This window comes from Heterodontus francisci, chromosome 43, assembly GCF_036365525.1.
Source record: "Heterodontus francisci isolate sHetFra1 chromosome 43, sHetFra1.hap1, whole genome shotgun sequence".
In the NCBI taxonomy this organism is placed as follows: Eukaryota; Metazoa; Chordata; class Chondrichthyes; order Heterodontiformes; family Heterodontidae; genus Heterodontus; species Heterodontus francisci.
In genome coordinates this window covers 23050340-23071527 of record NC_090413.1, presented here as the reverse complement: position 1 = coordinate 23071527, position 21188 = coordinate 23050340, and the positions used below count along the sequence as shown (strand labels likewise).

General features: G+C 45.0%; 1 protein-coding gene across 1 annotated transcript in view; it reads left to right on the top strand.

The window, feature by feature from the left end:
• Window positions 1–21188, top strand: part of LOC137355654 (uncharacterized) — a 28606-nt gene that overhangs the window by 7376 nt on the left and 42 nt on the right. The window contains exons 2-12 of the mRNA XM_068021026.1: window positions 1993–2204; window positions 2877–2965; window positions 4067–4206; window positions 8380–8573; window positions 12074–12122; window positions 12798–12979; window positions 14216–14370; window positions 15828–16117; window positions 16767–16874; window positions 17946–18140; window positions 21129–21143. Of these exons, the coding sequence (XP_067877127.1) occupies window positions 1996–2204; window positions 2877–2965; window positions 4067–4206; window positions 8380–8573; window positions 12074–12122; window positions 12798–12979; window positions 14216–14370; window positions 15828–16117; window positions 16767–16874; window positions 17946–18140; window positions 21129–21143 (1626 nt within the window). The 5' untranslated portion in view covers window positions 1993–1995. The remainder of the gene's footprint in view (window positions 1–1992; window positions 2205–2876; window positions 2966–4066; window positions 4207–8379; window positions 8574–12073; window positions 12123–12797; window positions 12980–14215; window positions 14371–15827; window positions 16118–16766; window positions 16875–17945; window positions 18141–21128; window positions 21144–21188) is intronic.

The following is a 21188-nucleotide window of genomic DNA, read 5'->3' as shown; positions in this document are numbered from 1 at the left end:
TCTAACTTGGGGATTAAGGCCAATTGTAGCACTGCTATTGTCAGCTTAGATGAGATGACTTATCTCAGCACAAGCTGAAGAACCTTCCTTGTCTGTATAGCTCAGTGCCGTGCTGAGTAAGCCAACTTTTCTTAGGAACATAGGACCATTTAGGCCCTCAAGCCTGTTCCGCCGTATGACATCATGGCTGACCTGTGACTTAACTCTGTATTCCCCATATCTCTTAATACCTTTGGTTAACGAAAATCTATCAATCTCAGATTGAAAATTAGTAATTGATCTAACATCAATTGCCCTTTGTGAAGAGAGTTCCAAACTACTACCACCCTTTGTGCATAGAAGGGTTTCCTAATTTCACTCCTGAAAGGTCTGGCTCTAATTTGTTAGGCTACGCCCCAGTCCTAGTCTCCTCAACCAGTGGAAATAGTTTCTATCTATTCATGACTGTTTGAACATGGAAAAAACTCAATTATTTAACACTGAACAGTAAACAGTGTGCAGCTGGCTAATGTTGAGAAAGTAATGGAGTGAAGACCAGCATAATTATAGTGAATTGTCCTGAGCAGGTGAAGTCTTATTTAAGTTATATAAAAATGCAAGTTTAAGATAACGCGCAAAAGAGTGAGGGGACAGTGAGAAGGTTTTTTTTACACATGAGTTGCGAGTTGTTACGATCTGGAATGCTTGACATGTATTTTCGAAATGGAGTTTCAGATTAAAACACTCCAACTAAAGGGAGTCTGCAGCCAGACCAAATTACATAGAATTATACAGAAACAGGCCATTCAGCCCAACAGGTCCGTGCCGGCTTTATGCTCCACATGAGCCTTTTCCCATCTTTCATCATCTCACCCTATCAACTTATCCGTTGATTCCTTTCTCCTCATGTGTTTATCTAGCTTCCCCTTAAATACATCTATGCTATTCACCACAACTACTTCTTGTGGTAGCAAATTCACATTTTAACCATATCTGAATAAAGAAGTTCCTCCTGAATTCACTTTTGGATTTTAGTTCAGAGATACAGCACTGAAACAGGCCCTTCGGCCCACCGAGTCTGTGCCAACCATCAACCACCCATTTATACCAATCCTACACTAATCCCATATTCCTACCACATCCCCACCTGTCCCTATATTTCCCTACCACCTACCTATACTAGGGCAATTTATAATGGCCAATTTACCTACCAACCTGCAAGTCTTTTGGCTGTGGGAGGAAACCGGAGCACCCGGAGAAAACCCACGCAGACACAGGGAGAACTTGCAAACTCCACACAGGCAGTACCCAGAATTGAACCCAGGTCACTGGAGCTGTGAGGCTGCAGTGCTAACCACTGTGCCGCCCAGTCAGTGACTCTTATATTTATGCAATTATGCAATACCAAATAGCTGTGAGTTGAACGCCTGTGAGAGCACTGAGAAGCATAATGTTAGGGGCACAGTCTAGAGATACCTCAATAAGAACTTTACAAGTACCTAACTGACAAATGGAAGCCAGACTTTTGTTCTGTTAGAGAGGGAGAAGTTAGGGGATTTAATTACCACCAGGCACATCTGGGTCCTGAGGTTGCCAGCAACCAGAATGATTGGGAGGACACCAACACGACTGTTTGGATAATTGACACCAAAAGAGGTAATCTGTTCTCCTTACATGTCACCCAGATTGGTCAATTGAATAGAAAGGGTTTTTAACCTTACATTTAAAGTATATGAGGGAGCACTTAGCACATCTTCCAACAGATCCTAGTCGAATATATTTTCACTAGATTCTTTTTGTTCAGTTAGAAAAAGACTCTCTTTGTCTTCTCTAGTTGTCTTCTGTAATAATCTAGCAAGTGACAATTGGAGGATGGCCAGCACCTATAGTATGGAGGATATCCGGTGACTATAGAATGGAATCTCAGTAAAAGTAGGTTCCATCAGGGGACGAGAGCAAAAAACTGAAAAAGAGATGCTGAAAATATTTTCTGGTTTAAATTCTTCACCACAGGAAATGTCAGGACAGCTGCTCGTGAGACCGAAAGCTCCTCAGTCCAGTGACCCGAATTTAGCTCGGAGACTAAACATGCTGTGGAAATACTTGGATACAACAGGACTTCAGAAATGCATGGAGGAGCTGTGTGTCCAGCTGCTGCAAAAGACGGAACTGCCCCACAACCCATACCTGGGATTTGTTCGATGGTTCCAACAGAGGTCAGAACGGTGAGAGGCAACAACAACTTACATTTATATAGTGCCCTTAACGTAGTAAAATGTCCCAAGGCGCTTCACAGGAGCGATTCTCAAACAAAATTTGACACTGAACCACATAAGGAGAGCTGTTAGGATCAGATGACCAAAAACTTGGTCAAAGAGGTCGGTTTTAAGAAGTGACTTAAAGGAGAGAGGTTGGGTGAAGGGGGCGGTGTGGGGGGTGGAATTCCAGAGCTTAGGGCCCGGGCAGCTGAAAGCACCAATGGTGGAGCGATGGAAGTTGGGGATGTGTCAGAGATCTTGGAGATTTATAGGTCTGGAGGAGGCTACAGAGATAGGGAGGGGTGAGGCCCTGGAGGGATTTAAAAACAAGGAGGAGAATTTTAAAATTGAGGCATTGCTGGACTTTCACTGCAGTGGGTGAGGCCTGTTGACTATAAATGGGCAAGTGGGTACAGTAGTAATGGTTCTGCACTAGCAACTCCTTCCACAGCAAGTCATGAAGTTGAATTTAATAAATCTGGTCATTTGTGGACTGGCATCAGAAAAATGACCATGAAAAGATACTGGAATGTTTTAAAAACCGGTTCACTAATGCCCATGACCTTTGAGTTGTTAGTCTGTTAGAATAACCACTATACTATACACAGGTTTTACTATTTTAATGCTTGTGCTCCCTAGGTTCCGTTTAACCAGCTCCATGCCAACTGAAAGAATCCTCTCCGATCTGAACTTCCCTACATTTTCCACTGCTATTGGATACATAGCAGGTACAGCTAACCTGACGGAATTGAGCTCCCCGTGATACCAATCATGCAGCCGCCTGATGCTTACTGTCTAGCCTCACACAGACATAATGGGCACTCAGCCAAGGTAGCAGAGGGTTGCTGTCGGCCGTGGGACATCAAACTCATTCAATTTCCCTTTCTATTGACTTCTGTTGTATGGAATACCAGAGGATGGGGTACAATGGGCAGCTAATTCAATATCGTGTGTTTTGTACCATCAGGTCAAAGTTAAAATGACTCCCAGTGACTCTGTTGGAAAGCACACCTCAGGTGTGATGATCCACCCTCTCCCTGCTAACATGTACTGTCTATGGCCTTCTTATACAAGGAATGGCCATTTGAGTAAGGGACTGACGGAATCTGTAGAACCTGTACCCCAGCGACAGTCAGTGCCTTCAGGAGAGGATGGGATGGAAGAGGGCATGGGAGGGGGCAAACTGGTATTTTCTTTTTCAATCTGCTCACCATTGGAATCAAACTGAAATCTACTCAAGAACTTATTCAACTGTCAAAGTTCAAAGAGATGTTGATGAGTAAAGCCTCTCAATTTCTCATGTCATTGCTGAGTCTGTTGCAGACTAATTGATAAAGTGTAATTGAAATGATTAGTTAACGGCTCTATCAAATCACACAATCATAGAATCTTACAGCGCAGAAGGAGGCCATTCAGCCCATCATAGCTCTTTGGTAGAGCTAGCCCCTTCTTTTTCCCCATAACCATGCAGTTTTCTCCCTTTCAAGTATTTGTTCAATTGCCTTTTGAAAGTTGAATTTGCTTCCGCTGCCCTTTCAGACAGTGCATTCCAGATCATCATAACTTGCTGCATAAAAATAAAATGCTAATGTCATCTCTGGCTCTTTTGCCAAATTCCCTTACATCTGTGTCATCATTGTATCCTCAACTAGCAGGATGGTAGAAGGTGACATATATGAGCCTCAGATTTTTCACCCAGCAATTCCTACATTGCTACTGCCTCAAACCCCAGTGTATGATCTTTGATCTCACCTTGCATCTGTGGTCACAATGGACAAGGTAAGCAGCTACTACGAATTTCTTTTTTTTCTTCTCATTTGGATATGCAGGTTCGAGGAAGTCTTCCCACGTATGGGGCCTGCCCAGCGTCCTGCGCTGTGTCTCTCCAGCTCACGTTAAACAGTACAGCTGGCTGCTGGACAATGTTACACCTCCCCTTGCTACCCAACATCACACAAGTGCTTACACAGTGAGTATTCTACTCTCAAATACCTCTGCAGCCATGTTCCATCAAGATTCAGGGTGGGCTGTGGCTCAGTGGTTAACACTCTTGCCTCTGAGTTGGAAGGTTGTGGGTTGAAGTCCCACTCCAGATACTTGAGCATAAAAATCTCGGCTGACACTCCAGTGCAGTACAGAATGAGTGCTGCACTGTCAGAGGTGCCATCTTTCAGTTAAGACATTAAACCGAGGCCCTGTCTGCTTTCTCAGGTGGATTTGAAAGATCCCATGGCACTATTTTGAAGAATAGCAGGGGAGTTCTCCCCGGTGTCCTGATCAATGTTTATCCCTCAATCAGCATGATTAAAACAGATAATCTGAGTCATTATCACACATCTGGTTGTGGGAGCTTGCTGTGCACAAATTAGCTAGTGTGTTTCCTACATTACAACAGTGACTATGTTTCAAAAATACTGTGAAGTGCTTTGGGATGTCTTGAGGTCGGGAAAGGCGCTATAGAAATGTAGGTATTTGTTTCCTTTCTTCTTATTCCTTTAGAACATTTCGGTTCACTAACAACAGGAAATTGTTTCATTACACTTGGAAAGTCACTAGATAGCTGGTTGTTCTATTAATGATTATTCTTTCTTACTGGCTGGATGGCCCTGTTTTAAGTTCATGGTTCCGGAGGTTTGGAAAGAGGTGTTCCTGGGATTTATCCACTAAGGCACTAAGCTGGAGCAGCTGGATCCACCAGAGCCCAAGCTCCGTGCACATCACTGGGAATACAGATTCACATTTTACTGGGATGGGAGAGAATTTCCATAGTGTTCTCCTCATCTACTACCGTAATGACAACCACTTTCATTTATATAGCGTCTTTAATGTAGTAAAATCTCCCAAGGCGCTTCACAGGAGTGTAATGACAAAAACTGACACCAAATCAACGAAGGAGATATGAGGACAGGCGGCCAAAAGCTTGGCCAAAGATGTTGGTTTTAAGGAGGAGAGAGAGGTGCAGAGGTTTAGGGGGAGGGAATTCCAGAGCTTAGGCACAGCTGCCAACTATGGAGCAATGAAAATCGGAAATGCGTAGAGGCTAGAATTGGAGGAGCGCAGAGATCTCGGAGATTGTAAGGCTGGAAGAGGTTACAGAGAAGTTGGGGGGGGAGTGGGGGAGGGGTGAGTCCATGGAGGGGCTTGAACATGATGATGGGAAGTTTGGTGGAAGATTGGCAGTCAACTCCGGGAATCAGCTTAACTGGCTATTGTTAACCATTTATGTTCTTCCCCTAAGGGTATTGCCAATCTCCCAGGAACGTTGCATGGAATTTCCCAGCGTACATGGGTCCGGCAAAGTTTCACATTATGCACCTAACCATGAAGACAAAAAGCTCAGACCTGTATGCATAGATCAGTAATTTACATAAAAAAGTCAATGCACCAAAACTAAATTTTAGAAACCAGCAGAGGATGACTTTAAAAAAAAAGGGGAGAAATTAGAGTATGAGAGTAAACTAGCAAGAAATATAAAAACAGACAGTAAAAGTTTCTACAAATATATAAAAAGGAAGAGAGTAGCTAAGGTAAGTGTTGGTCCCTTAGAGGATGAGACTGGGGAATTAATAATGGGAAACAAGGAAATGGCAGAGACTTTGAACAAGTATTTTGCATCTGTCTTCACAGTGGAAGACACGAAAAGCATCCCAAGAATAGCAGAAAATCAAGAGGCAAAAGGGAGGGAGGAATGTAAAACTATCACTAGAGAAAAAGTACTAGGAAAGCTAATAGGACTAAAGGCTGATAAATCCCTTGAATCTGATCACCTGCATCCTATGGTCTTAAAAGAAGTGGCTGCAGAGACCGTGGATGCAATGGTTGTAATCTTCCAAAATTCCCTAGATTCTGGAAAGGTCCCAGCGGATTGGAAAACTGCAAATATAACACCTCTATTCAAGAAAGGCGGGGGGGGGGGGGGGCGTGGTGGTTTGGTGACAGAAAGCAGGAAACTATAGGCCAGTTAGCCTAACATCTGTCATTGGGAAAATGCTAGAATCCATTATTAAAGAAGTCGTAGCAGGATATTTAGAAAATCGTAACGCAATCAGGCAGAGTCAACAATGTTTTATGAAATGGAAATCGTGTTTGACAAATTTATTGGAGTTCTTTGAGGATGTAACAAGCAGTGTGGATAAAGGGGAACCAGTAGATGTGGTGTATTTGGATTTCCCAAAGGCATTCGATAAGGTGCCACATTTAAGGTTACTACACACGATAACAGCTCATGGTGTTGGGGGTAATATATTAGCATGGATAGAGGATTGCTAACTAACAGGAAACAGAGAGTTGGGATAGATGGGGCATTTTCAGTTTGGCAAACTGTAATGAGTGGAGTGCCACAGGGTTCAGTGCTGGGGCCTCAACTATTTACGATCTATATTAATGACTTGGACGAAGGGACCGAGTGTATTGTAGCCAGATTTGCTGACAATACAAAGATAGGTAAGAAAGTAAGTTGTGAAGGGTACACAAAGTGTCTGCAAAGAGATATAGATAGGTTAAGTAGAACAAAGAACAGTACAGCACAGGAACAGGCCATTTGGCCCTCCAAGCCTGCGCCGATCTTGATGCCTGCCTAAACTAAAACCTTCTGCACTTCTGGGGTCCGTATCCCTCTATTCCCATCCTGTTGCCTCTTAAACGTCTCTATGGTAACTGCTTCCACCACCTCCCCCGGCAACAAGTTCCAGGCACTCACCACCCTCTGTGTAAAGAACTTGCCTCACACATCCCCTCTAAACTTTGCACCTCTCACCTTAAACCTATGTCCCCTAGTAACTGACTCTTCCACCCTGGGGAAAAAACTTCTGACTATCCACTCTGTCCATGCCGCTTATAACTTATCATGTCGCCCCTCCACCTCCGTCGTTCCAGTGAAAACAATCCGAGTTTATCCAACCTCTCCTCATAGCTAATGCCCTCCAGATCAGGCAACATCCTGGTAAACCTCCTCTGTACCCTCTCCAAAGCCTCCATGTCCTTCTGGTAGTGTTGCGACCAGAATTGCACGCAATATTCTAAGTGTGGCCTAACTAAAGTTCTGTACAGCTGCAGCATGACTTGCCTATTTTTATACTCTATGCCCTTACCGATGAAGTAAGTGGGCAAACATTTGGCAGTTGGAGAATAATGTGGGAAAATGTGAGATTGTCCACTTTGGCAGGAAGAATAGAAAAGCAGAATATTATTTATATGGAGAGGGGCTGCAGGATGCTGCGGTACATAGGGATCTGGGTGTCCTTGTACCTGAGTCACAAAAAGCTAGCACGCAGGTACAATAAGTAATTAGGATGGCAAATGGAGTGTTGGCCTTTATTGCAATGGCGTTGGAGTAGAAAATTGGGGAAGTTTTGCTACTACAATTACAGGGCATTGGTGAAACTGCACGCAGAGTACTGTGTACTGTTTTGGTCTCCTTACGTAAGGAGGGATATACTTGCATTGGAAGCAATTCAGAGAAGGTTCACTAGGTTGATTCCTGGGATGAAGGGGTTTGTATTATGAGGAAAGATTGAGCAGGTTGGGCCTATACTCATTGGAGTTTAGAAGAATGAGAGATGATCTTATTGAAACGTATAAGATTCTGAGGGGACTTGACAGGGCAGATGCTAAGAGGATGTTTCCTCTCGTGGGGAAATCTAGAACTAGGGAGCACTGTTTCAAAATAAGACAGAGATGAAGGGGATTTTGTTCTCTCAGAGGTTCATTCATTTTCAGAGTTCTCTTTCCCAGACCGCAGTGGAGACTGAATATTTCAAGATTGAGTTAGCCAGATTTTTGATCTACAAGGGAGTCAAGGGTTATGAGGAGGCCGTCAGGAAAGTGAAGTTAAGGCCGCAATCAGATTATTAATGATCTTATTAAATAGCGGAGCAGGCTTGAGGGGCGAAATGGGCAACTCCTGCTCCTATTTCTTATGGTTTAAGGGAGTGCAAGTCCGAGAATCAGACTACTGTAGTCCCATCTCTGATCCACACGGACCTTGTGAATTTACCCTGATATCACTTGACGGAGAGGCTTACAATTATACCATGTACAATATCATCTGGCTTTTTGGTCCATTTTACAGCCTATTACGATTGTTGGATGGTTTTACATGTAAGTGAAGCTATTTTGAATACTATTGCTGTGTCATTCTCAGGTCCAGGTGCTGCCTGCACTCACTGGATTGTGCATATTTACCGGAACTTTCTATGACCTCCCTCCCTCTGTCGATATTCTCCTAATTTTTGTTATCATTGGTCCAAACTACCAGAGGGCCATAAACCTCTACGCAGAGTGTCTCAGGAATGATATCATCAGGATGGTCAGCCAGCAAAAGCATGTTGTTATCAGGTAATTCCCAGAAAAGGAAATGGGATTGGGAATTGGGAAAAAACAATGTGTTGGAATAATAAAATGGCAAAAGACTGGGAATCTGAAATATAATCTGAAAATGCTGGAAATACTCAGCAGGTCAGGCAGCATCTGTGGAGAGAGAAGAAGAGTTAATGTTTCAGCTCGGTGAGGTTTTGTCAGAACTGGTAAACGTTAAGGATGTAACAGGTTTTAAACAAGTACAGAGGTAGAGAAAGTAGGGTCGGGGAGGAAAGAGCAAAAACGATGGTCTGTCATGGGGTGGAAGGCAGGAGTGATTCAATTACAGAAGGGATGATGATCCAAGGCAAAAGAACGTGGTAATGGGTCTAGTAACAAAACAAACTATGGGCTGAATCTTCTGTTCCTGCCGCCAATGTCGACAACAGGCAAAGAGAACGTTGGCTCGCCCGTGTGGGCAGCATCCCGCGGGACCACTGCAATCTTCCATGCGGCAGCTCATTTACATAGCTGGGGTGGGCCGTCTCCCCAATCGCATGGAGAGGGCTGGTTGCCCGTCCCCAGCAATGGTGTTAGCTGCCTTTGCGCAGGTGCTGACCCATTTTTAAAGGGCAAGTAAATAAAAATAAAGACATTTCTTCTGGCCCTTACCACCCCCCCTAACCAAAACACTTACCTTGTCCACCTGACATTCCCCCTCCCAAACTACATAAACTTTAAACTATAACTCTTCCCACCATCCCCTACACCAATGTATTACATTGACCACGTTTCCCGCACTGATAAACTTACCCCTTACCCCCTCCCCCCCAGTGTGGCACCTCAATTCCCCGGACGGAGATCCCAAGGTGCCGGCCACTGGGCTGAAGATCGGAGCGGGAACTCAGGCAGCGACGTAAGGACTATTAATTCATTAATTTTAATTTATTTAAATATGTAAATGAGGTCCCGTCACCGAGCGATTGGGGGGGGGGGCTGCCACGAGGCCTCGCTGCCACCGGTAATATTGGATCGGGCCCTCCCGGCGTCAGGGCGCGCGGTGGTCCTCTCCCGGAGGTTGTCCCACCTGCGTTATTGCAGGGGCTGTCTTTGTCACAGGGCCTTGGCGCTCAGGTGGCCCCTGAGTTGGAGGGAGTGAGGGACAGAAGGATGACGCCGATGCCCCCTTCCTCGTCTGCTGCTACAACTATGGATGCTGGATGCGACCACCGACTGGGACCCAGATGGCATCCCACTCCGAGCGCCTCTGCATCATCAGCGACATTGAGCGGTTGCTGCTACAGAGTATCACTGTTTCTGTGCATATCAGCACACTGCCTCTGCGCCCATTCAAAGTGGTGCTGCATATGGCTTTCCAAGAGGTTGCCCAATCTCTCAATGGAGAAGCTTGTGCCCGAGTCATGGCAGAGAACACACAATGTATGGACTCCTCCATGGCCTGCCTATGGCTCCTTACGACTTCGGAGAACTCTGACAAACAGGAACACATCTGTCTCTGATTCTCGAGGAAGGCCCTCCTTGTTTGTGACACCCGAGGCCCAGCATCTTCGCCCAGCGAAGCATCGCCGTGTCTGTGCTCCGTCCTCCAAAGGGGATTGCCCACAATTGACTCTGCTTCACTCTCCTGCTCACACATGATTTGAGATTCACCCAGTGTTCCTCTTTCTATGCTAATCCATGGCTCAACTGAGGTGAGTGTGTCTGCGGTGGTGGAAGGTGCCATGGTATGATGTGATGGTGCAGGTTCCGTGGAGTACCTACCCCCGCCCCCCCAGGCAAGGATGTGGTGCTAATTCAGCAGGTCCACTTTGCTCCTGCTCAGCAACTGGCCTTGTGGGAGACAGAGAATGGAAATGAGAACTGGTCCTACTCAACAAGTGTCCCAGCACAACCATCCCTTCAGATGACACTGGTCTTAGATCTATAGCACGCATTGGGCAGGAGTCTCCTCCCTGCCCTTCACCTCAACAAAGAGCTATCCAATGACTCTGTTGCTCATGGCCTCCTGCCTCGCCAACCCCCACCAAATGCCTCAAGGGTACCCTGGTAATCTCCATTGGGTCAGAGTGTGGAGATGGGCCACTCCACCACCCTATCTGGCCATTTCCTATGTGTTTTGGGCTCTCTTCCCCTGCAGGATGATAAAGAGTAGGCTGCCCTCCCTCATCTCTTCCAGCATGACATACATGTGGGCTGATGTTCCCCTCAGTGATGTCGTCCCATATATGAAGGTGACTGTTGTCTCAGTGTTTGGACTGTTCACTTACTCTGACAATGTTAGGGAGAACTATGGACATTCTGTTGGGTTGCTTGCATTCTGGGGCTTAGAGAGTTGGTGCCCAACCAACTAGGTGCCTGCTGGCCACTCCCCTTACCTGACCGCAAGAGATCATTGAACGTTCTTCTACACTTGACCCAGGTCCTTCTCGTGAGTCCCAAACCCACTCCAGGTCTACCTCCATCCATGCCCTCTTGGTGTTGCTGACACGGAGTGGGTTTGGGACCCGGAAGTGTTCAGGGCATCGGCTTCCTGATCCCTGTAATGGAAATTCCTGCCTTACTATCTGGAAAAAATGGGAGCCGTGGTGTGATCTCCAATTGTTGAACTCAATGTTGAAGCGGAAGGTTGTAAAGTGTCTAATGGAAAGATGAGGCGCTGTTCCTCAAGCTTCATTGGCAAAGTGTAGGATGCCAAGGACAGCGAGGACAGATAGGGAGTGGGATGGAGAATTAAAATGGCAAGTGAAATAATATCCTTTTAAAGGCTCGTTGGTGTCTAATTTGGTTAGCTCTCTGCTCTTTCACCAATGTAACCTGGCTTTAAATCTAATCCAGGAAGATCAGTAGGGAGTTTGAAACCAGGACATTCAGCATTAGAGGTGCCATGTCAGCTTGCATCCCTTCCCAAACGCCCCATTCTCTGATTCCGAATTCCTCTGTATCCCCCCTTTATTCATTGATGGCAGTTTCTGCCTTTCTTAATCCTGTTTTTTGGAGCTCCCTCCCTAAACCCTTCTGCCTTCATAAATCTCCTCTTTGATCAAGCCTTCAGTTACCCTCCTGCTGTCTCCCTTCCTGGCTCAGCATCCATATTCCCTTTCTGGATTTGGGAAGTGCCTTGGCCTGTCTCTTTAAGCTAAAGCCGCTATATAAATGCAAGTGGCTGCTATTGATGTTGCAAAGTTGCAGGAGCCACCCTTTCTAACTCTATTTTCCGCGGGTCACGATGACTTGCTCCTACCAGCCCCTTAGCTTAAGAATATAATTTAACAGAGGATCAAGAGCTGGTCACTTGGCTCCCCCTTTCAGCCAGAGAGTGACTGTAACCTAGGTAGAATTATTGGAAGGGGAATATAATATTCATGAGCTGGACCATTCTATAACTTCAATTGAAGAGGACTCTGAGGAAACAGGAATTATCCTATAAGATAGAAAATAGATGTGTTGAATAAAACACCTCTCACAGTCTGTGCACTAAATTTGAATATACTCTATGGCCTGACTTCCTCTTGTTTCAGATTACTTGTTCCAATTGACAAAAATGGACAAAACAAAGTCTTCTCCAAGGTGAGTAACTCATTACCGATTAAGTTAAAGAATGACAAGCTGTTTGTAGAATCATCAGTGCCACAGAATGGGGTTAGACATCGGCGTGAATCCCAATTCGATTCGCGACCTGGGCCCGACCAAGAGCTGTCGGGTGCTGACCGGAGACCAGGAAAATTCCCATTTCAGCAAAGGAAAAACCGAATGGGAGAATTAATTGCACCGTGAAAAGTTCCCAGCACCTCATAAACTTGTAATTCGTATCTTCAACGCTACTTTCACAAGATAGCAGCAGTGTTAGCTGTGGCTCAGTGGGTAGCACTCTCACCGCTGTGTCAGAAGGTTGTGGATTCAAGACCCACTCCAGAGACCTGAATATAAAATCTAGGCTGATACTCCCAGTGCCGTACTGAGGAAGTGTCACTTCCTGGTGTCCTGGCCAACACCACTAAAAAAAAAACAGATTATATCTGGCCATTGTTGTTTGTTGTGTGTGAATTGTATTTCCTGCATTATTGGCTTTGAGGTGCTTTAGGTCATCCTGAGGTTGTGAAAGGTACAATATAGGTGAAAGCTTTTTCTGTTTTTCACTTAGGGACTGGCAGTGATTGGACCCTGTCACCAAGACCAAAAGACTAGTTTTGGCTGAATTTGGTCCAGGATGTACTCATCCCTTTGAACCATTCCTCTTTTCAGGATGAGGTGATGAACCACACTGAGGTCTTCTACACCAGCGTCTTGGCTGCTGTTGCAGAAAAACAGCTCATCCGACTCGAGTGTCTATGGCGACTGAATGCCGCTGGTGATGACTTTCACAGGGGGGCGAAGCTATACAGCCTGAGTGTGATTCAGTCCTCCATGATGGTTAGAGATGAGAGGTATGAGTCAAGAGCTCGGGCTGCAACATGAGGTCTTGGCAGGATCTACTGGGCTGTGAACAAGGAGAAGAGAAGGTCAACTTAAGGGCATGGATTTGCTTTGGGTTGGTCTATTAATGGGTTTTTTAAACTAAAGCACAATGCTCACTCCAGCGTTAGAAATGTATATCTACCCTCCAAAACCCTCACCCCATGTTTCTCCATGTCACATGCTGGGATATGGTTCCATTCTCCTCAGCCTTTCTCTGGTAGGATTGGTTAAGTGGCTATTTTTCATGTTTAAACTGAGACAATGAGGCCACGTTTTCCACTCGTCCATTCAATTTAGTGGAACATACACATGCAAAAAAAAAAAGCCTGTGTGTTAGCAGGCTGTTCAACCATGACCATATTTGGCCCACACTTGACACTTGTATGCACTTTCCAGTAGAAGCACCAGAGGAGGAGTAAGAACATTGGGCAAATTTTCCCCAACCCTGGGTCACTGAGACTAACTGTACTAGTCCTACTGATGACCTGACAAGCTAACTTAACACAGACTAAGGTCAGGGACCTTCCCGTATTGCAGCCTCTGATTCACACAGTCCTGTGCATATACCAACTGAGCCACGGATTCTTTTACATCTGCCTGGGAGGGCAGATGGGGCCTCATCCGAAAGACGGCACCACAAACAGTACAGCACTCCCTCAGTACTGCATTGGAGGTGCAGCCCAGATTTTGTGCTCAATTTCTACATTGTGGCAGGCTACCCATTGAGCTGCAGACAACATGGAACGAACGAGACTCCTGCCTGTTTCCAGCAAAAGCCGGGCCACCCATTTCAAGGCGCAAATCCAAAATGGTGTCAAGCCTGGGAAGATCAAAGCCACAAATTTCTCAACACATTTGAGGCAGGTTCGTTCAAATGGATGCTGAATTAAAATAAATTCAAACATTTGAACCAAAGGGAAAGGGGAACTTGTGCAATTCCATATGGACGGTATGGGGTTTTCCCATCTAGTTTTCTGATAGTCAGTGCTGCAAGTGTTCTGAAATCATCATCAGGGATCTGTCCATCACACTATAGCCCCATTCCTGCCCCACTGAGGGAATGAACATTATTCCATAAAGACAGTGAATCTCCCCCAACCTCTGCCTCCCCCAACCAGCTGCCAGTGGGATTCTCTCTGCATAACTGCTAACCTCCCCTCCCCAACAAAATACCAACCATGTCATTCCTCTTCCTTCCTTTGCAGAACTTTTGATTTCTCCGAGCATCCTCTGATCCATCTGTACTCCAGTGTCTTCCTCCAACGGACCCATGCTGAAGCCTATTATGGGATATTTATCCCGAGGGAGCAGGCGATTGATAAAGACTTGCAACAGCCACGGACTAAAGCCACTTATAAGTGTGGGTAGCGTACAGGATCAAAATACCATTGCATCATATAAATCTCCCTACCGAAGGCCACTCAATGCTCCAAGGCTGGACCTGTGCCGAACGTAGCTCTTTGCCAATGCTATGTAATCTAACCTCACTCCCCATACCGATTGAATAATTCCAATTCTTGAAACCTAGAAGCTCCTGTTGGCAATATTGGAGGACAAAGCCTTAACGTGTTCATATGACCCTAATAGAGGTAACATAATATGAACATCAGAAATAGGAGCAGGACCAGGCCATACAGCCCCTCAAAACCCATTCCACCATTCAGTACGATTATAGTTGATCTTCTGCCTCAACTACACTTTCCCGCACTATCCCCTTTTTCCCTTGATCTCTTGTGTCCAAAATCTATCAATTTCTGTCTTGAACATGCTCAATGACAGTTCCCACAGACCTCTGGGGTAGAGGATTCCAGAGATTCACAAGCCTCTGAGTGAAGACATTTCTCCTCATCTCAGAGGGTTGTGAATCTTTGGAATTCTCTATCCCCAAAGGGCTGAGGATGGGCTCAGTCGTAAATGTTGGTGATCAGAGGGATGTGGGTGTCTGTGTACAAGAAACACAGAAAGTTAACATGCAAATATAGCAAGCAATTAGGAAGGCAAATGATATGTTGGCCTTTATTGCAAGGGGAGTTAGAGTACAAGAGTGAGGAAGTCTTGCTGAATTATACAGGGCTTTGGTGAGACCACACCTGGAGTACTGTATGCAGTTTTGGTTTCCATGCCTAAGGAAGGATATACTTGCCTTAGAGCTGGTATGACGAAGGTTGACTATATTGATTCCTGGGATGAGAGGGCTATCCTCTAAGATGAGATTGAGTAGAATGGGCCTTTATTCTCTACAATTTTGAAGAATTATATTGAAAAATATAAATTCTTAAGGGGCTTGACAGGGTAAGTGCTGAGAGATTTCTCCTGGCTGAAGAGTCTAGAGCTGGGGGTCATAGTCTCAGGATAAGCGATCGGCCATTTAGGACTGAGATAAGGAGAACTTTTGCACTCAGAGGGTTGTAAATCTTTTCAATTCTCTACTTAGGACTCAGGGTGCTCAGTCGTTGAGTATATTCAAGGCTGAGATTGATAGATTTTTGGACATTAAGGAAATCAAGGGAAATGGGGATAGGGCAGGAAAGTGGAGATGAGTTAGAAGATCAGCCATGATTTTAATGAATGGCAGTGCAGGCTCCTGCTGCTGCTCCTATTTCTTATACCTGGAATTATCTTCGTTCCTTGCCATTGTATCTTTTCAACCATCTCATTTTATGGTTGCATTGACTGAAGCCAGAGGTCCCAGACAAGAATGGATATGATTGGTCAATTCCCGCACCAATCACGCTTGGAGACTGCATTGAGCACATTGGCCGACACAGCGGTATTAATATTCATTTTGTTTGTCTTTTGTGTTTTGTGTGCCACTAGCTCGAGGTGGTGAACAGGCAAGGGACTGTCAGAAACGCATTCCAACTCCTTCCAAGGTGCCACTTCACGGGTTTCAGTACACAGTGCAAAGTAAAAACATGCCAGATTCCAGCAACATCCTGGAACCTGTCAGAGGAAGCATGATGCAAAGAATTGCCTACACCCCAATGATCACGGGAGTGTTCGACATTACTTACCTTTCCATACTGATCATTCTCATGGAGCTGGGAAATGCTGGGAATCAGGAATACGGACCTCGGATGACAGACAAAGACCAAGGTCTACAGGAGGTGAGAGACAGACTATGGAATGAACCACTCTCCGTCCTTACATTTAAAAAAAAATGAATGACGTGCATTTATATAGCACCTTTCACGACCTTAGGCTGCCCCAAATTGTTTTTCAGCCAATTAAGTACTTTTTGAAGTGTAGTCATTGTTGTAATGTAGGAACCTCAGCAGCCAATTTTGCACCCGGCAATTTCCAAGAGCAGCAATGAGATACTGACCAGATCATCTGTTTTTAGTGATGTTGGTGGTCGGGACAAAGATGAGAACTCCCCTGCTCTTCTTTGAAATAGTGCCCTGGAATCTTTCACCAAAAATAATGACCCAAAATTAAAGTCACGCTAGTTACACATTTAATTGGAGAGTTGTGAGGCTGGCTGGCAAGGAAATGGAGAAACTTCACACCAGTACAATCAGGGTCACTTTTCCAAAGTTGGGGCAGAGTAGCTCGTGTTACATCTGACGTGGACAGACATCCTTGACATTGCCCTCCAACGGGCAAGTGTTCCACACTCCCCAGGACTAATTAACTTTGTAAGCTCCTTTCCACCTCCCAAAAAGTCATTTAACAAAAAAAAAGCCATGTGTTTTATCGGAATGAGTAATAGCATGGGCTATTTAATGCACATGTTCCCTTTCCTTTATTCCTCAGGCTTTGGTACAGCTTCACAGATTCCTACACGGTTCTGCCTCTCAAATGTGGAACATCCTAAACCTAACCCAAACCATCTGCATGTTACTGGAATCTGACAACACAGAGGTAAAAGCATTTTTAATAGTCCTTTCATATAATTCAGAAAATAATTGTTATGCAGGCACTGACGGAATTGATGTATAGCAAATGATTTCTGTTCTTGCTCCGTTTCTCCCCTTTCGAGGCACTGACTGTTGTTGGGGTGCAGTGCTGGGTGGGACAGTTCCCTCAGCACCAACAGGCTTCCACTATTTCACTCAAGGAATTATATTTTCATTTGGGACCCTTGACATTGAGTATTCTGGAGCAACTTGACCACAGGGACAAATAGAGTCAATCATGACTGATATTGGACATCCACCCACATTTCTACAGAACTATACCCCAGTCAATGCCTCAGGAGAGACGGAGACAATTAGGAACAGGGAGGAAATGAATAAACACAGTAAAATGCTTATGTATTGGTTGAAAAAGTTACTTAGGTAGGCTGAATATTCTCAATCTAGGGAGAACTCTCTTGGCTGGCCTCCTACCTTGCACCCTTTGTAGACCTGACCTCATCTGAAACTCTGCAGACAAAACTCTGTACCCTAACTCACACCAAGTTCCCTTCACCCATCATCCCGGTGCTCACGAACCACATTGGCCCCCTGTCCGGCAACACCTCGATTTTAAAATTTTTATCCTAGTTTTCAGATCCCTCCATGGCATTGTCCGTCCCTACCTCCTCCAGTCATACAACCCTCCAAGATCTCTGTGCTCCTCCAATTCTTGCACATCACTCCATCATTGGTGGTTGTGCCTTCAGCTGCCTGGGCCCTAAGCTCTGGAATTCCCTCCCTAATCCTTTCTGCCTCTCTACCTCTTGCTCCTTCTTTAAGACCCTCCTTATAATCTACTTCTTTGACCAAGCTTTTGGTCACCTGTCCTAATATCTCCTTATATGGCTCAGTGGTCATTTTTCTTTGATAACGCTCCTGTGAAGCACCTTTGGATGTTTTACTAAGTTAAAGGCACTATATAAATGCAAGTTGTTGGTGTTTGATAAACAGAAAACAGAATTAATTTTATATCAGATTTAACAAATTTATCGCAGTTTGGAGCGCTGTTTGTAATCGGCCTGTTCCACCGTTCCAGGTCGAATGTGGGGAGATCTACTCAGTCTTGGCAGAAAAAAGCAGGAAGTTGATTTCGGATTTTCTGAGATCTGATTACCGAAATGTCTCGTCTGATTTCACGATCCTCAGTAAAGCTTTGAAGAGGGGGTTGCAGTCGGCTTTGGAGGGCTTGTCTCAAAAACCCCACAGCGAGCTCCTGCACAGCTTTAAAGTGGTAGGCATAGCTAAAATGATACAGTCCCCTACCAGTTACACCAACCTCACTTATCATGGACAGCCATCTATATTTGGCAAAGGACGCTAACCATTTGCCATCCCATAGGCGCCGCTCGAACAATATTAAGCGTGGAGGATACTTCATGCAGTTCAACTATTCACCGATTTAAAAGCTTCACTGATAGCAGGCAATGGCAAGACTTCAAGCAGCTTCAATCAGTTGTTCAGACTGTGAACAACTACAAGAGATATTTCGTTGCTACAATCTATTACGATATTACTGCCCACCATGTATAACAGGCAAATGGCACCAGCATGAACATGCCCACTATATGCTTTGGGGTCTGTATGTAAGTTTGGGTTAGTATGGTGACTTCCAGAATAGTATAATGAGTTAGGACAATGTCACAAAAGGAGTTTCCTTTGGGTTCACTTGAACCCAGGTTGATGTGTTGCAAGTTTCCTTTCTCTGATGGTTCTCATTAGAGGACAGAAGGAGGCCATTTGGCCCCATTGTGCCTCTGTCAGGCAGTTCAACTCCACTTCAAAATAAGTATGAGCCCATAAACCAAGAATTACGAACATACGAATTAGGAGCCTGAGTGGGTCACTCGGCCCTTCGAGCCTGCTCTGCGAAAGGCTGGCTACCCAACCCGAATCCAATGGGACGCAGCGACGTGTTGGGTTGGGGTTGGGTCGGGTTGCACTTCCAGGTCTGGCATTCGGGCTTGGGTCGGGCCGGGCCGGGTTGGACACGCTCGATCACAGGTAAGTGACTCCAATGTTAATTTTTGTACTAGAAAGTTGGTTTTGTTACAGTTATTTTAAGCTTGTGCAGATCAGCAACAAAGTGAAAAACGGAAGGTATGTTAACTGACGGTCGGGTCAGGCGGGGGAAAAAAATGGAAGGACTGGGGCCGGGTTGGGCTCGGGTCAAATGTGGTTCTGTCGGGCTCGGGTCGGGTTTTTCTTTTTTTGCAGACCCGAGCAGGCCTTTATGCTCCGCCATTCAATAAGTTCATGGCTGAACTGATTACTCCACATTTCCACCTACCCTCACCTTCCACCCCCTTGCTTATCAAGAATCTATCTACCTCTGCCTTAAAAATATTCAAAGACTCTGCTTCCACTGCCTTTTGAGGAAGAGAATTCCAAAGACTCACGACCCTCCGAGAGAAAAAAATTTCTCCTCATCTCTGTTTTAAATGGGCGACCCCTTATTTTTAAACAGTGACCCCTAATTCTAGATTCTCCCACAAGGGGAAACATCCTTTCCACATCCACCCAGTCAAGACCCCTCAGGATCTTATATGTTTCAATAAAGTCGCCTCTTACTCTTCTGAATTCCAGTGGATACAAGCCTAGCCTGTCCAATCTTTCCTCTTAATACAGCCCGTCCATTCCAGGTATTAGTTTAGTAAACCTTCTCTGTACTGGCTCCAATGCATTTACATCCTTCCTTAAATAAGGAGACCAATACTGTACACAGTACACCAGATGTGGTCTCACCAATGCCCTGTAGAGCTGAAGCATAACCTCCCTACTTTTGTATTCAATTCCCCTCGCGATAAACGATAACATTCTATTAACTTTCCTAATTACGTGCTGTACCTGCATACTAACCTTTTGCGATTCATGCACTAGGACACCCAGATCCCTCTGCATCTCAGAGCTCTGCAATCTCTCACCATTTAGATAATATGCTTCTTTTTTATTTTTCCTGCCAAAGTGGACAATTTCACATTTTCCCACATTATACTCCATTTGCCAGGTCTTTGCCCACTCATTTAACCTACCTATAATCCCTTTGTCGCCCCCCCTCCCCCTTATGTCCTCTTCACAAGTTACTTTCCTACAATTGCCCACAAATCAGCTCTGGTTCTAAATTGGCATTTCACACTGCAGTTCTGAAGGAGTGCTACATTGTCGAAGGTGCCATCTTTTCGATATGCCATTAAACCAACATCCTGTCTCACTGCTGGTATTCCTGCACCTGGCATGATAATGAATTGGTTATTGATTTGGTCACTATGTGTGACGGGGCACAAAATAAAATGTGAGGGATTCCATAACAGGAACTGTGGATAATTCTTCCCACTGGAACGGAGGTGATTAAAAGTGGATCTAATGGAGGTTTTTCAAATTGATGAAAGGACAATTGGTGAAAGATTGTTTCCACTGGTTGATGAATCATCAAGCCATTGAGACAAACACTACAACATCATTTAAAAGGGAATTGTTTGAAAAGTGAGAATATAAAAAAGATGCCGGGAAATGGGATTAAATCAGACATATCTAGTTGAAGAGCTAGCAATGGCATAGATGCAATGGACCAAATGGCCTCTTTCTGTGCTTAACAACAACTTATATTTATATAGTGCCTTTAACGTAATGAAACGTCCCAAGGTGCTTCACAGGAGCATTATAAAATAAAATATGACACTGAGCAACAAAAGGAGATACTAGGTCAGATGACCAAATGCTTGGTTAACGAGGTAAGTGTGAAGGAGGGTCTTAAAAGGAGTAAAGTGAGGTGGAGAGATGTAGTGAGGGTATTCCAAAGCTTGCGACCTATGCAACACGACGATGCAGCCACCAATGATGGAGCAATTAAAATCAGGGATGCACAAGAGGCTAGAATTAGAGGAGTGCAGTTATTTTGGAAGGTTGTGGGGCTGGAGGAGATTACAGAGATAGGGAGGGGGAGGCCGTGGAGGGATTTGAAAACAAGGGTGAGAATTTTAAAATCAAGACGTTGCTTGACCGGGAGCCAATGTAGGTCAGCGAGCACAGGGGTGACCGGGGAACGGGACTTGGTGCGAGTTAAGACACAGGCAGTAGAGTTTTGGATGAGTTTTTTTACAGAGATTCAGAATCTGTCCTGCATACTTTACAACACTATTCTGTAGTGGTAAGTGTATGAGCGGGTAGCAGCCTCTTAGAATTGCTCCTTTAATGCAGAGTCTACCCGTGTGTCTTCCTTTAGATGTTGTGGTATGGGGTCAGTGCTACTGAGTGGGGGGGGGGGAGGGGGGGGGGGGGGTGG